The sequence below is a fragment of the Protomyctophum bolini genome (assembly GCF_963924005.1).
Source record: "Protomyctophum bolini genome assembly, chromosome: 1".
Taxonomy (NCBI): Eukaryota; Metazoa; Chordata; class Actinopteri; order Myctophiformes; family Myctophidae; genus Protomyctophum; species Protomyctophum bolini.
The window spans coordinates 39,984,212-40,000,426 of NC_137862.1; the positions used below are offsets into that span (position 1 = coordinate 39,984,212).

Sequence of the window (16,215 nt, forward strand, 5' to 3'; positions counted from 1 at the left end):
CGGTGTATGAACTTCTTTGTGATTTCACGTTTGTCCTACATTCTATTGAGCTATCAGGGACAGACATGCGAGACGGCCCGGAGCAAACATCTGCTCACACATGTACACATATGTATAAACATACACAGGCTGACATGCATGCCCACACGCACACACTGGACATGACATGCATGCCCACACACACACACACACACACACACACACACACACTGGACATGTTGGGAGCGCAAACACTTAAAGCAGACAGTGCATGCAGAAGGAGAAGAAGAGAGACAGTGTGTCTGCGTGTGTGCGTGTGCATGTGTGTGAGAGGGAGGGAGAGAGAGAGAGAGAGAGAGAGAGAGAGAGAGAGAGAGAGAGGACGCACAAGAGAGAAGATGCTCGGGTGGACAGACACCGATTCCCCCAGGTGCATGTTGGGTAAATCTTCAATAATATGGAGTGACAAGGAACAGAAGGAGCCGATTTCTCCTCATGTCATATCCTCTTTCTCTTCTCCCTTCCTGTTACTTGTCAACGGGACTTTAAACTGGTGTTTGTTAAATTGGACGTCAGGGGCAACAGAGGACTTTGTTACATCTAATGATTGTCTGTTGTCCACATGTGTGTGTGTAGTATAGCAGCATAGTGTACGACTGTGCTGTACAACACATTGTCTTGTGGTGGTATTGGACGATCTAGACGTGAGCTAGACGGGTGCTATTTTAAATACATTAAAAACAGGAGAATTCCACTTCAACGCGACTGCTATAATATGCATTTTTTACAAACAACGTGAAAAAGGGCTGGGCTCCATTAGACTGACTCACTAAGCTCACACGACCACAGTGGAATCCCCCAGTGCATGTATTTGAATGGCAAAGCCCTGGAGTGCTCATTGTTTGGTCGCCCGGCCGTGTCACTGTAGCAGGTCTACGAACGACGCTGCCTTTCCAGGAACCCTCCGATGAGTATACAGGAAGCCCCTGGACATCCCTGTTAATCACTCATCCCTAAACAAGCACTGTCTAAATGACCTCAGAGAGCGAGAGAGACAGTGCAGGGGCCCCCCAGGCCTCTTACCAATTTAAATACCAATTAGATGTTCAGATACTCTCAGAGGTACAGTATGTTGCCTGTGTTTGTGTGCGTTTTTGTTCCGTTTACGTGTGTGTGTGTGTGTGATTGTGTGTGTGTGTGTGTGTGTGTGTGTGTGTGTGTGTGTGTGTGTGTGTGTGCGTGCGTGCATGCATATCAGCGGTGTGGGGTGTGTGCGTGCAAATCAGCGGTGTGGGGTGTGTTCGTGTGTCCGTATATATGTGTTGTCGGACAACCAGTTCTTCTTCATATAAACAACAAAGGTCGTTCCCTGTCTGTGTCTGTGTATGTTATTGCTCCGATAAGTGTGTGTGATGTTGTTTTGACTGTTATTGTTACAGTCACAGGAGCGTCTGACCTATAGCTGCAAAACGTGGAGAGTTAGATTATTGTCATCGTCAGAATATATCTTACAGTACGCCGTCCTTGCTGAACAGCAAGCACTAAACCAACACTGACAATGAAAGATAATATTAATATTTAGGAGAAGCTAATTTGACAAGCAACCACACAACGTGAACGAAACGCACAAAATACAGACAGGAGGCGAGCATAGACTACCCTACATGGTACACATCACATGCTCACAGACTACTTGCCTTAGCCACACGCACTCTTTATAATTATTCATTAATTAATCCACACAATGAATGTAGACTAAATAAATAAAACTAAGGTAATGAATCACAAAATTATGGTAAATGCAAATCACAATAAGTTATCTGAACCCAAACGGACATACATACATTACTTACTATTAGAATTATATTATGTTTACCCCAGTCAAAAACATTACATTCATTCATGTGTAGATCTAAGTGTGTAGATCTGCTATTTTCACTAATTTTTTATTGAAACCACCAGTGGTTAATTTGAGTAATTATCTACTATCACACACACACACACACACACACACACACACACACACACACACACACACACACACACACACACACACACTCCAGATGGCCACCTTCCCCCGACCTCTCATATTTGGGTGCGCGTATGGCAACAGGTCAAAACCGGTCCCACCTGAACATGGCCATTCCGGGTTCACAGGTGAGACCCTCTCCCCCTCCTCTACCCTCTCCCCCTCCTCTGCTTCCATCTCTTTCTAGTCTCTCTCTCTGATAGCAGATGAGAGCAGGTCAGGGTGTGCTGGGTTCCTTCTGCTGGCCAGGAGGGTTCAAACGAGATGACACAAAGGTGGGCGACAACCACATTGTAGCTATAGGGATACCTTCTACTGTCCTCTTTTGCAATCATAACGCAGAAGTGAACACATGAAGACGCATGAACGCACATACGCACGTACGTGCCCACGCGTGCGCGCACACATGCCCACGCACACACACATACACGCGCCCGTGCACTCCCACGCACGCACACACACAATAACTGTATTTTCTACTCTTGCAAAAGGACTCAACAAGAGAGAAGACTTTATTGCAGCTATATCCAGTTCTGCGCCACTGTCTAAATTAATTCTCCCAACCTCTAGGTGGCAGTCTGGTCATGCCAACATGCATCATACCCAGTCAGATCTCTGCTCCAGCGCTCAGAAACACCTCCACAACCTTCATCAAGACCACAGAAGACTTCTGCTTAAGATACATATCACCGGCCAGATCGCAAAGCCCATTACATTGTATTGTTACATCAAATATTATCTCCTATACAGCCTATAAGATGAATGGTTATATACTATACATTGTCTTGATTTGATCGTTCATAAAATTGACTTGCCCAATTCTTTAGTTAATTTATGCAGATATACGTTAAGATTTCAAAAGTATAGTCAAAATAACAACTGCAACATTCCTTGTCTACCGCTACAATTATATGGTCTTTAAATGAAACCAAAATCGATCCAATTAACTATCTCAGTTTAATTAAATCAGGACGTTACCGTGTATAGAAACCATGCATCTTAATTTCTACACAGACATTGTTTTTCAGTCTATAAAAGCATTCTGAACAAAGAACAGTAGATGTTTCCAATTGACCAAAACTATGTTTCATTTGTTCAACGGACCATAAATCAAGGAATGGCAATACATTAGAAACGTAAAACACACACACACACACACACACACACACACACACACACACACACACACACACACACACACACACACACACACACACACACACACACACACACACACACACACACACTATACAGCACATGACTCAAAGGTGACGCACACAAAATGCTGGAATCTACAGCGGGGTATTTCAGTAAAGGCCTGAATACTGCATGGCCTACAACACACACAACATGCACGGCCATGGAGACCATAATAGGAAAGGAAACGTGTTTGGGGTTGATGGGGACGGGCCAGGGCGTTGCGTGCAAAGACAGCAGCGCTTGTTCTGACGAGAAGGGAGAGCGAGAAAGAGAGTCAAATGGCCACGAATGACACGTACTGAAGAAGACTAACAGTCATCACACACTCATTAGTGCTGCCTGAAGATGAGAGAAGTGCATTGCATCCCCCCCCCCTCGCCCCGATGTTATTCAGCCCCCCTTTCTGTGTGTGAGTCACAGTATATAGGCCTATACTGTACACGTACTGTAAAAATGTAAAAACTAATTTTTTCTTTTTTTTTTAAATAGCAGATACAAGCTCACAATGTGTCACAACACGCATTTGAGCTTCTAATCTCTTGGCTTGACCCCCTGGCTGGAACAACCTGCAGGGACCCCTGGCGCTCCCCAGACCCCACTTGTACTGTACACTGTCCTGCCATCAACCTGTACGTCACGTCATCATCATCAATATCATTTGTATATGTCGTCAACTCAACTCACCTGCGCTATTCAAAGTAAAGTATTCTCAGCAAAACAGACTCATCTTCAACAAGCCCACTGTCCATTCATCCTGGCTTGGGGGGGAGAACAGGTGATGTGAGCACCACGCACAGCTGATCCTGTAACACTGGACACAAGTCCTCCTGAGTCAATTCAGGCCTCGTCCTCGGTCGTCCAGACAGCCCTCCGCAGATTCCCTCCATGAGGACATGTACTGTAGGCCTCTTACTGACTACGTACGGGTTCAGAGGAGACCCAGACATGCGAGTCTCAGACTTTGACACGAGCACGAGCAAAATAGCCACCTTTAATAGTTTGGGTATTTATACACACTGGCTACAGGACGCCTCCTTGTGTGCCCTGGTTTATTTTTATTTTTCTCCCCCCCTCCTTCCTTGACTGCAGGACTGTGGTGGATGCTTGCACCTGGACGCCCCAGCAGAGTGCTGCTCTGACAGCTAAACAGACATAGTGCACTATGTGTCGTGGTGTGCACTGATTGTCTTATCTTCTCATTTATCACAGATGAATTGGAACCAACCTTGCTTGAAACCTGCTTTCACAGACCTTGTTCGGGTGACTTGGGATGCATGATGCTGCAATTGTCGAAGCCTTTCAGACCGGGGGGTTCCGCGTGGCGAATGTATGCCGCGGTTATTTTTAACGAAGCAAGACGCTTTGCTTTGTAGATGTATTTCGGTTGGGCCTGAGGTGCACCGTGGATGAATGAGCACTGAGGGTTTGACTGTGTAGTAATGATAGGTAGTGAAAGTAAGGGACGGGTATTTTGTTACATAATACAGCAGCATACATGACATCTCCTGTAACCAATACTTTTTCAGCAGCCTACAAGGTTCCCATATACCGGAACATACAGTATTATGCCATTCTGGACCGCCCCTCAAATGTACGATTGTATAAGCTAAAAAATACATCGGACAACTTTAAGTGAATTGGCCGGCTCTGTAAAGCTGTCCATGCAAGCTGTTTGCACACAAACCCACACTGATGTCTTCTGTCAGCCCTCATTTTGGTAAACACTGATGTCCATGTGCGGAAACGGAGTGACAGGTGCATGATTTAGGCACTTAAAAACAGCCACTCTCAGCAACATTCCCTCTCTCTCTCTTTCCTTCTATCTGCACCGTCCGTATTGGTGTGGTTTTACTTGCACTCATATCACAACATTATATGCGTCGTATCTCTTTCATATCCTGTCCCTTTCTTTTGGGTCACCTTTGACTGAAGTTATATACATCGTTGTGTAGCCTCGGAAACACAGAGGTTTTTTTTATTTCCAGGGAGTTTTATTTTCAGGCAATACTAGTTGTCAAGGTGTCCTACCCAACACCAAGGACAGGGTCATTTCTCAGTTGAGGAGTAGGGACTATAGTCCACCTTCAACCACTGCAGATGTACTGTTATTCAGTAGCATTAACATACTCTACCATACCCTTTTGAAATCATAATAGTCACTTTGCTGCTAGATTTTGCACACTAGATAGCATAAATCAATGTTTAGACGTTGGAAACAACGTGAGTTTTTGGGACTTAGTTGAACTCTGGACATTTTTGTTTGTATCCGTCATTCAGGCACCGACTTCACACTGACTTGGCTGTCCTCTCGAAGACTACTTTATGAACAGGTCTCTTTTGATGAGATCTGTGAAAGATAAGCATTAAAATATGCCTCCGGATCTTCTGCTCGGGCGAGTGGACTGAATCTGTATGAATGGCTAATGTGTTTCCGTGACGGCAAGAGCGCAACCAGATTGATCACTCATTACGATCTCTGCTCCATTGGCCATTAACACCCGCAAGGAGCCCAACCACGGGCCCCATCACACACCAGGGTTAAATTGAGAGTGAAGAAGTGAAGATGTCGGTGTGTGTGTGACTGTGTGTGTGTGTGTGTGTGTGTGTGTGTGCGTGCCGACTTGCACGCACGTGTGTGTGTACGTGTGCGCGCGTGAGTGAGTTTGGTGCTGTGATCCAAATATATGGTCAGCCGTACAAGGGGCTGTGAGGGCCATTTAAGACACTGAAAGACAGAATGACATGCAGCGTGTCAGGGAGGGACCAGGGCGGATGTATACTATAGTAACTATGCTATAGGTTCAGGTGTGTGTGTGGATGTATACGTTAGGTGTCTGTCTACAATACATGGCCACGGTCTTTCAAAAGGGGACACTGTCCCCTGTATTTATCACAGTCACTAGGCACACTGAGTCACCACGACTCAGATCAAAGCATCCTCATTAACACAGATGGCTCTTCAATAGAGGACAGTCATACGTGTGTTATTATTAGATGGGCTGCATACTGTTGGGGGGGGGGGGGGGGGGGGGGTCTGGCTTCGACGTCTTCCTGCCAAATCTGACACATGTGGCCCTTATAGAGCCCGGAGAGGCTTGACGACGACCCCCATCCCATCCCGGTGGTCTCTGCACATTAAAATCCTTAGTGTTTAAGAGTTTACAAACGGACCCGAATTGGACCCTTATAGGTTCCATTTGTAAACTCCTTGGAGTTAAATGAACACTGAGGATTTCCCAACTGATGTGACAGTATAAGAAAAGCTGGCGAAAGCACCTTTAGAAGCATGTTGAGAGGTGCTCCGCACCCATCGCCACAGGGTTGTTCTGAGAAGAACAAAATTTAATAACCTGCCTGGCCTTGACACCTGTGCACTCACTCACAACCCCTCCCTCTCTGTGTCTCTCTCTCTCTCTCTCTCGCTCTCTCTCTGTCACACAAACACGCGCACACACACACACACACACACACACACACACACACACACACACACACACACACACACACACACACACCTGCACACGTGAAGGATTTACGTTCTATTCCGCACAGTCCATTGAACGTGCCAATCACCCAATAGTGCAGCTGTCTGTGTCGTCTGTGTGTGAACTGTCTGCATTCCTTCAGAAATGAACTGTGCACCTCAAATACTCCCAGACAGGCTACTACCTTTATACTCTAAGGCTACTATACAGGCTACTACCTTTATACTCTAAGGCTACTATACTCTTGAGCGTGAGACAAAATGTCACGACACCACCTTCCCGTGTGTGTGTGTGAGTCACGGCCGGGGGAACTCTGGTATACGTTTTATTTATCATAATTGATCAGCGAAAAGTGAAAAGGAATGCATAATTGATACCACCACCACCACCACAGCCATGCACTTGTCATACCAGTGTGAGTGATGAAAAATACATGGCAGCGATAGCCATCCAGTGTGCCAACAAACAAGATAAAGTCATTCTCCGCGCTACACCCACTCCACTGTGTTCTTTGATTGAGTCCCAGGCTGTCAGGGCATCTTAGCTAAGCCTGTGTGCAATGTGCATACATACATACGCTGCACAGTGACAGGTGACACTTGTCATCCAAACTCATGCCAGTGAAAAAATAGTCATCGTTATAGTTAATAGTTATAGGGTGATAAGGCCACCAAACATTCATAGAATGTGTGGAGTTTGCATGTTCTCCCCGACATGTCCCCTAGGGTAGGTATACCTCACAAAAACATGCAGTAATCCTGGTCTCTATAAACTACCTCCCCCTGGCCAGCCGGGGCGCCTGATGGAGGGGAAAGGAACTGGTCGGAATAACGTGTTCCTTCCTCGCGCTACGTCTGCCCTGTCAGGTGAAAAGAAGCAGCTTGGACTCCTCATGCATGGAAGGAAGCATGATATCAGTCCGCTGCCCCCCCCTTCCCCAGGATTACATTAGATAATTGATAGTGGGTGAAAAAATGGGTTGCAGAATTGTGAGACAAAATTAGAATGAATGAAATATTGTAAGTTTAAAATAATTGTGTACTTTTCTTGTAAATACACTGTTCACGTTACGTTAACTTCAACCAACATTTTTTGTAATTAATGCCTTTAATTATACAATTGATTGCCATGGCAACCCCACAGCTGCAAATTGATTACTTAACCACTCTTGCACTCTTCACGCACAGGCAGACAGACAAATACAGAGATCTCCATGTGGGACACAGACAGACAGTTAAAACGGTCAAGTAGGCACGTACAGGTCTAGACTGAGATTAAAAGAGTGGATTAACGCATTATGTTTTTGTGGCTAAACTATTCTCAAATGAAAAAAGGTGGTCAAATTGAGCTTATATAGGTTGAGTTCACCCTCCCTCCATGTTAGGGATCACGTTCAAGTCGGCCCCGATCGTCCCGTTTGAAAGACGGTAATAGAAGGGGCCGTGTTGTGAAGCGTTGTGTTTAAGGAGTTGTCTGAGATGCTGGAGTGTTGACATAGAGCCTGTTTACTCCACTGTGCACCACTCTGTATAGACTAGACCTCATACGGAACGAGGGGGGGGGACCCCTATTCATCTCCACCCCAATGGAATAGCATCCATCCAGGGGAGAGGGGGGTGACACGGACCCTGCCAAGGCCATGGGGAAGTCCTTCTGCAGATAATGGCAGTCAGCGGGGGGAACCACCTAAAACAGGCACCGGGCCAGACAACTGTCAATCAAAAACACAGGTCTTCTCTCTCAACTTTTGATTCCGACCGGTCATCCCCTCCCGTATGTCTATTCCTTTTCTCCCGACATCGCATCTCGTCTCCTCGTAACAGTGCACGCCATTTTGTACATATTATAGACCAGTGGACCACCAAATTGACACTAATTAGCCCACGTACCCCCGTTTGAAGAGATACACATGCAGGGACCCCCATAAGAGAAGATTTTTACGGCTCTAGCAATGATTCTCAAGTTTCTCAACCAGTTACATTTCAAGAACCCCCAGTTTGATATGCATTAAATGGACCCCCATTTAATGGCATTTCTATCTCTGAGACCCCAATTTATATTGTAAAATCAATGTTAATTTAACTCTGAGAGTGAACAAATGGAACCAAATTGACCCGTTTGGTTCCATTTGTACACTCTCAGAGTTACAGACCCATAAGGGTCCAAAACTATCATTTAGCTGGGGACCCCCTGGAACTCCCTCAAGGACCCCTGGGGGTCCCCAGACCCCACTTTGGGAACCACTGTTCTAGACCATACTCAGCCATGCCTTTGTGGGGCTATATAGATACAGTATGTGGTGTGCAGTGAACATGGTGGGCCATGTGGAGCTATATACTGTAGATACAGTATGTGCATGGTGTGCAGTGAACATGGTGGGCCATGTGGAGCTATATATACTGTAGATACAGTATGTGGTGTGCAGTGAACATGGCGGGCCATGTGGAGCTATATATACTGTAGATACAGTATGTGGTGTGCAGTGAACATGGCGGGCCATGTGGAGCTATATACTGTAGATACAGTATGTGGTGTGCAGTGAACATGGCGGGCCATGTGGAGCTATATACTGTAGATACAGTATGTGCATGGTGTGCAGTGAACATGGCGGGCCATGTGGAGCTATATACTGTAGATACAGTATGTGCATGGTGTGCAGTGAACATGGCGGGCCATGTGGAGCTATATACTGTAGATACAGTATGTGCATGGTGTGCAGTGAACATGGTGGGCCATGTGGAGCTATATACTGTAGATACAGTATGTGCATGGTGTGCAGTGAACATGGCGGGCCATGTGGAGCTATATACTGTAGATACAGTATGTGCATGGTGTGCAGTGAACATGGCGGGCCATGTGGAGCTATATACTGTAGATACAGTATGTGCATGGTGTGCAGTGAACATGGTGGGCCATGTGGAGCTATATACTGTAGATACAGTATGTGGTGTGCAGTGAACATGGCGGGCCATGTGGAGCTATATACTGTAGATACAGTATGTGCATGGTGTGCAGTGAACATGGCGGGCCATGTGGAGCTATATACTGTAGATACAGTATGTGGTGTGCAGTGAACATGGGGGGCCATGTGGAGCTATATACTGTAGATACAGTATGTGGTGTGCAGTGAACATGGGGGGCCATGTGGAGCTATATACTGTAGATACAGTATGTGCATGGTGTGCAGTGAACATGGTGGGCCATGTGGAGCTATATACTGTAGATACAGTATGTGGTGTGCAGTGAACATGGGGGGCCATGTGGAGCTATATACTGTAGATACAGTATGTGCATGGTGTGCAGTGAACATGGTGGGCCATGTGGAGCTATATACTGTAGATACAGTATGTGCATGGTGTGCAGTGAACATGGCGGGCCATGTGACTCTGACAAGGATTGATTGGGCTTCAGATTAAGACAAACATCATTAAAGCTGTGTAATGGTGAATAATAAGCTGTTTTAACGGGTCAGTAGCCAAACGTTCTATTCAAATAGCCTAGCGTTTGTATTCATACTTTCTCTCCTCTTCCCATATAGCGCGTGAAGACAACAAATAACAATTGCAGATCTCTTATATCTAATTAGTATTTACCACAATCATAATTGTGGTACCGTTCAATGACATGAAGGAAAGGATAAGGATAAGGTTCACACGTTCCCCTTTCAATTTGTTCAATTTGTAGTTTCCATCCATCCATCATCTCTCAAAACAAAATCACACCCGTGTGAAGTGAGCAGTGCAACTCCGTGTGGGGGTCCCCCGAAGGGGGGCGGCCCGGTTCCGGCGAGCCACCCCGCGTCCCCAAATGGTTGAGAAATGACAGAGTTACCCTGTGGGGGTCCCCAGGTGGGCCCTGTACTGTACTGTACTGTACTGTACTGTAGCACCCCAAATCATCAATACAGTTTGTGTGTGTGTGTGTGTGTGTGTGTGTGCGTGTGTGTGCGTGTGTGTGTGCTGTGTGTCTTTACCAGCTACTGTATAGCAGGGGTATACAGTATAGCAGGGGTGTGCGTGTCTAAGAGTGGTATGGTTAAAAAAAAGAAACCCCCAAGACTCATGAAATATGGAACGCAGCCCATCTTGCAGATTTTCCGATTGGAAACATTGACACACGTGCACGCACGTACGCACACACGCACGAGCACACACACACACACACACACACACACACACACACACACACACACACACACACACACACACACACACAAACACTTTACATTTTAATACTCAAGCCGTAATATTCTAGTTCACAGTTGTAGTTCAATCAAAACAAAACAGACTGTATTACTGCTCAGTTCGCCAAGGGTACTATTGTACTACTGTACTATTGTCCAGTTTGAATATGCAGGAACCGAGAAACATGTATTATAGTCTTTAAATTCTGCACATGATGTAAAATAATTGAACTACAAAATAAAAAGAATTAACCAATTTGTTTCACTTAATTTTTCCCATGTATGGCCTACTTTGGTCTATACATTTTTGATACGATGTTGGGAAATGTTTCACCCCAAAATCTGAATGCCAATACTAATGGACCGGGTCCTGGTGGGCTACAGGGACGTGCAGAGTGGACAGGCAGGGGCTGACATCTCGTAAGAGGGCACTTTTGGACAAAAATAGTGAAAATAGCAGAAAAATTGTAAATCGACTATTCTTTCTATATTTTTTTCAAAATAGCAGATCGACTATTTTCGGGGCACAACCCAGCACTCCTTATCTACTGTACAACATGAATTTCAAAACAAATTAGTTCAACGCAAAATGCTGCGTTCAAGTTCAGGAGAATGCTGCCTTCCGGTATATATGGCATGGAAAGGAGTGGCATTTGCATTTCTTTCACCATGTAGTAAATTCTGCATTATTGGTCTGGAAAGGGCAGTTGTTTTACAGGGACGTGTGCACATCCCTGGTGGGTGAGGTCAGATCACAGTGCGAAACAGAACATAGTGTTAAATAGTGTTGACAAGCTAATTATGTCATTCAGATGCATGGGACGACATGTATTTCATATTACTGTAACTTAACCCAATTAGACCTGAGGACGATTCTTTTTTTTTTCTTTTTTTTTTTTCTCTTAAATCTTTATCCCACGATTTTGTAACCCAGTTTTTCTGAGGACGATTCTACAAATGCCTTCTAAATCCAGACAGTTTTCTGAAAAACCTATTCTGTCAGTGGTACTCAACCTTTTTCATCTCAAGGAACCCCAGAATTATCTGTATTAGGCCGCGGACCCCATCTGAAAATATGTTGTTCCAGGGACCACCCAGAAGCAAAGATTTGAGTTAAAGCGCAAATAACATGCATTTTAAAACTGCTTTTAATATTTAATAATCATATTGTCTATGTCCCTCAAAGTTATTTCTAATGTTTTGAGCCTCAATCACCACTCTGATATAACCAGCCTTGTCAATTCTTTCTGGACTTTGAAAGCAGTTTTAGCTGCAGTACCACAATGTCCTGAGGTGGAGAGGGTGCTGATATGCAGATTATTTAATATTTTAGTCATTATAATACTCATGCTAGATAAAACCAGGCTTGTTTCCATTCCATGCTAGCTTGGAAAATCAACAATGGTGGACATTGTAAACAAAGTGGAAATGCAAATTTGCAACTGAAGACTGAAGAAAAGGAGGAATTATACAAAGTAGGGTGACATTGATGACATCACGATGAGGCCAAAATCAGTCGAGCTATTTCTGAGAGCAATTTCCATTAAAACACCCATATGACATGAAGGCCTGATTGTTCAAAATTGGTTCTTTGTGGGGATAGAAAACACACATGGGAGCCCCAAAAACACAAAAGAAATTGAAAAAGTTGAATTTTATGTTATAGGTCCTTTAAAAATGTTCACTATGATTGAATATATATTCAAAGATTTGTGCTATTTTCAAAACATACAAAAAAAATGACTACACAAAGAGCAAAATATAGCTAAGATCCAGTCTGGGCATATCTGTCAGTTTGGCAATTCTGGATAACTGGATCTTCCTCGACGTCGGGCAACACACTCCATCAGGTGCGCAGTGATGTGTGTGCACCGAGTGTCCATATCTCCATAATGTGAGTGCATCTGTAGTTCACGTATCTCAAGAACCGTCCGACCGATCGACTTCACACTCGGCGCACGCATCACCGAGGACTCGAGGGAGTGCTGTGCCAGGTGTTCCAACTCTCACCTATGGTCATGATGAAGTGTGTGTGGGTCATGACTCATGACCAAAAGAATAAGGTCGCGAATACAAACGGCAGAAATGAGTTTAGCAATGTTCTGATGAATTGAAAATGGTGGACCCTATTGTAAACAAGTGTAAGTTGTGCTTGAAATGTACTGTAATTCTGCAAACTGTAAATAAAATAAATACTTCAATCAATCAATCAATCACTCAATCACTCAATCAATCAATCATCTCCCTTAGAGATAGGGTGAAAAGTTCAGTCACACGAGAGAGACTCGAAGGCAGAATTCAATTCCCAAACTACCAAACTATGGAAATGCTCTCTGCTTGGCACTCGGCATCCTGTGAGTGACATACTAAAGTCATGTCCTGTCCTGTGTACTTTACTGTACATCAAGCTGCATCATGGGCCACACGGCTGGTTCCCCTGGCTATACTCTATACAACAGACAATTGCAGATGAACATTTCATAACCAGGCGATCAACGTAGGAGAAAGGAGGGACAGCCGCACACCGCCACTTGTCAGGTTCAAGAGCATAAGAGAGCAACGTCGAACCATCGCACCATCGAACTAGTGCTCCTGCTCCAAATTGTCTACAGGGTGTGCGGAAGTCATCTCTCTATAACCAGGCATTCACATTATAGACACCAGCACAGATTCAGAATATCCAAATTGCCCTTGTAACGCCTGGGATTCAAACCCTGGCAGGGAAAGATTATTTGGATTTTGTAGTCACTAATGCTACACCCACGCAGATTAATCATATATAAGTCCAGCCATATACTAGGTTTCCCGTAACCTTTATACCAGTAAGACGCCTGGGGGTGAGAAGCGACTTCGCCCTAAAGGACGAGGTCGCCCTTTAGGTCACGAGACCTGGACACCATTATGTGGGGCTTTCCCCATGTATGGGGATTTTGAATGATACACTGTATGATTCCATAGTTAACTGTGACCTTTGCGGCAAGCCGGCAACCACAATGGTTATCATGAGGCTGTCACAATATGATCATATATTGGCATTCCCATGCCGGATCAAAAACACTGATCATTTCTCTTCTTCAGACCTGAAGAAGAGCGCGGTCGGCTCCAAACGTTACCACTCAAGTAAAAATATGTTTGGTGTGCGGACGCTTTGTATTCTTGAAGTTGTCACTCACGTTACAACAGAATTATGAAGCATATATTATACATTAGTGCTATGTATGTGACGGCACATCTGTTGTGCACACACACACACACACACACACACACACACACACACACACACACACAGGATAGATCATGTCATCGAGTCACTGTCCGGAAAGAACATTACCCCTGTTGTCATAATGTTGACTAATCAGACATAGTAAAATAGTTCAGTTCTTAGATGAAGAAATAGTAATTAGTTGCTTGTGTAGCCTACCTGTGGGCCTGTTGCACAATCTGCATCTCCTGTCTGTGTCCTCATGGTAACTTGGCTGCATCGCTTCTCCTTACTCCTTTAAAAATTATACATCGATACATTTAGGCATTTAGCAGACGCTCTTAATCCAGAGCGATTTACAGTAAGCAAGAACAACACATGGTAATACTGTACATCAAATACATTTAAAAAAATAGTCATCAGTAAGCTAAGAACAGTAAAGCATAAAAGTAAATATGTCGGCTAGTTCTGTTAAATTGATTTGGTGAGTATTGCTATGATGGCATTAGCTACTATGTTTTATGTTGATATAACTATTGTTATGTTGATATTTATTCATTGTGCTTTATTTTTCTTTCTATTAAGCAAACTTGCCTGGCATGCGTGCCTATTGGTTGGGGGACATCCGTTAGTGTGACATAATAATAGTCTGACATGCGTTGCCGGTTAAGACTCAACCGTGGCCCCGACAAGTGTTGGTGACCCGGCTCGGGTTTCCCCGTGAGAGGAGGTCAAAAGGGGGGTGAGTGTAGCAGCCTGATGACCTAAAAGACCCAAATGAACACAGCACCTTCACCAAATGGATGTCACACAATGACCATGTCTCTCAATCAGTACACATAGGGTTAATGTTTGGCTTGCCCAGCTGACACTGATGTTGGCCCCTCGTGCATCTCTATTGACAAAGTGAAAACATCAACCAAAACACAAACAAAAACCTTCTCTGAACAGGAGGCCCAACTGACCATGACATTCCAATTAGTCTTAAAAGTAATTGCTCAAAAATGATTAATTGAGTTGGGCCACTTTCCCCTGTTACCTCTGAATTGGAAATATAATTGTGGCAGACAGTAATTGGTCAAAAGGGTCAAATGGGGGGGGGGGGGGGGGGTGTGTATCGCAGAGTGGCTCACAACCTCGGCCCGATGACCTACAAAGTCTAATATCTCCCCATGGAGTATAATAGAGATATCCCTTTCGTGGTTAAGATGTTGGGAGACCCGGGTACGAATCCCGGGCCGGGAGTTACATTGGTGCCGTGACCCGGATTGGGTTTACCCGTGGGAGGAAGTCAAAAGGGGAGTAAGTGTAGCAGAGTTGCTCACAACCTCCGCCTGATGACCTACAAGTCTAAAATCTTCCCCGAGCTAGAGGCAGTCTACTGTATGTGTTAGACGGCCCATTGCGGTCCCGTCGCTAGTCGTGTTAGAATTTATCATACCTCCCGTTGTTGTCGATCGCATCGAGAGTGTTTTGGCTACATCTAGCTACTTCAGCCACGTCCGGGATAGCAACTGGTCCGTCACTAAATGTGATCCACTGCTATAAATCACTGGGCGCTCTGATTTAATGGATTAAATGACCATGGGCGTTCTGTATCTGCGGCCTGTCATGGTCATACCAATAAAAATATAATTAGTTATTTTCATCGTTTTGAACAAGATTGTAGGGATAGTATATTGTTTGTTCCAAGAGAAAGAGTATTAATTAACCACTTACTTATTTATTCACCTGTGATAATCTGTTCACTATGTTCATTTTCTTCATCATTAATCACAATGTTTTTGTTCACTGACGTTCCAAATGCCTTATAGATGGAAATGTGGCTTTTTACTGTGTGTTTCATTGATTTTTATTAGTTTCCTCCTCTCTTCAAAAATAATACTGACATTTTTAGATACTTTTGGAATGTTGCTGAGTCAGCCCCTGAGCCATCTTAAGTTGAGTAGCCCTGGCTTAGCGATGATGGTGTTTTCCACGTGGGAGACTCATGCAGGTAAAATATCCCTTCTAAAGTCCCAGAGTGAATACAGCATGCACCTTGCACCCTCTTTATCAACTGGATTTCTGACCACATATTGCATATAATGACCACGTCTCTCAATCAATGTTTGGCTTGCACTGACACTGATGTTGG

General features: G+C 44.5%; 1 protein-coding gene across 1 annotated transcript in view; it reads right to left on the minus strand.

The window, feature by feature from the left end:
* Positions 1 to 14,372, minus strand: part of taf1b (TATA box binding protein (Tbp)-associated factor, RNA polymerase I, B) — a 70,731-nt gene extending 56,359 nt beyond the window's left edge. The window contains exon 1 of the mRNA XM_080765418.1: positions 14,298 to 14,372. Within this exon, the coding sequence (XP_080621544.1) occupies positions 14,298 to 14,342 (45 nt within the window). The 5' untranslated portion in view covers positions 14,343 to 14,372. The remainder of the gene's footprint in view (positions 1 to 14,297) is intronic.
* Between the last annotated feature and the right edge of the window lie 1,843 nt (positions 14,373 to 16,215).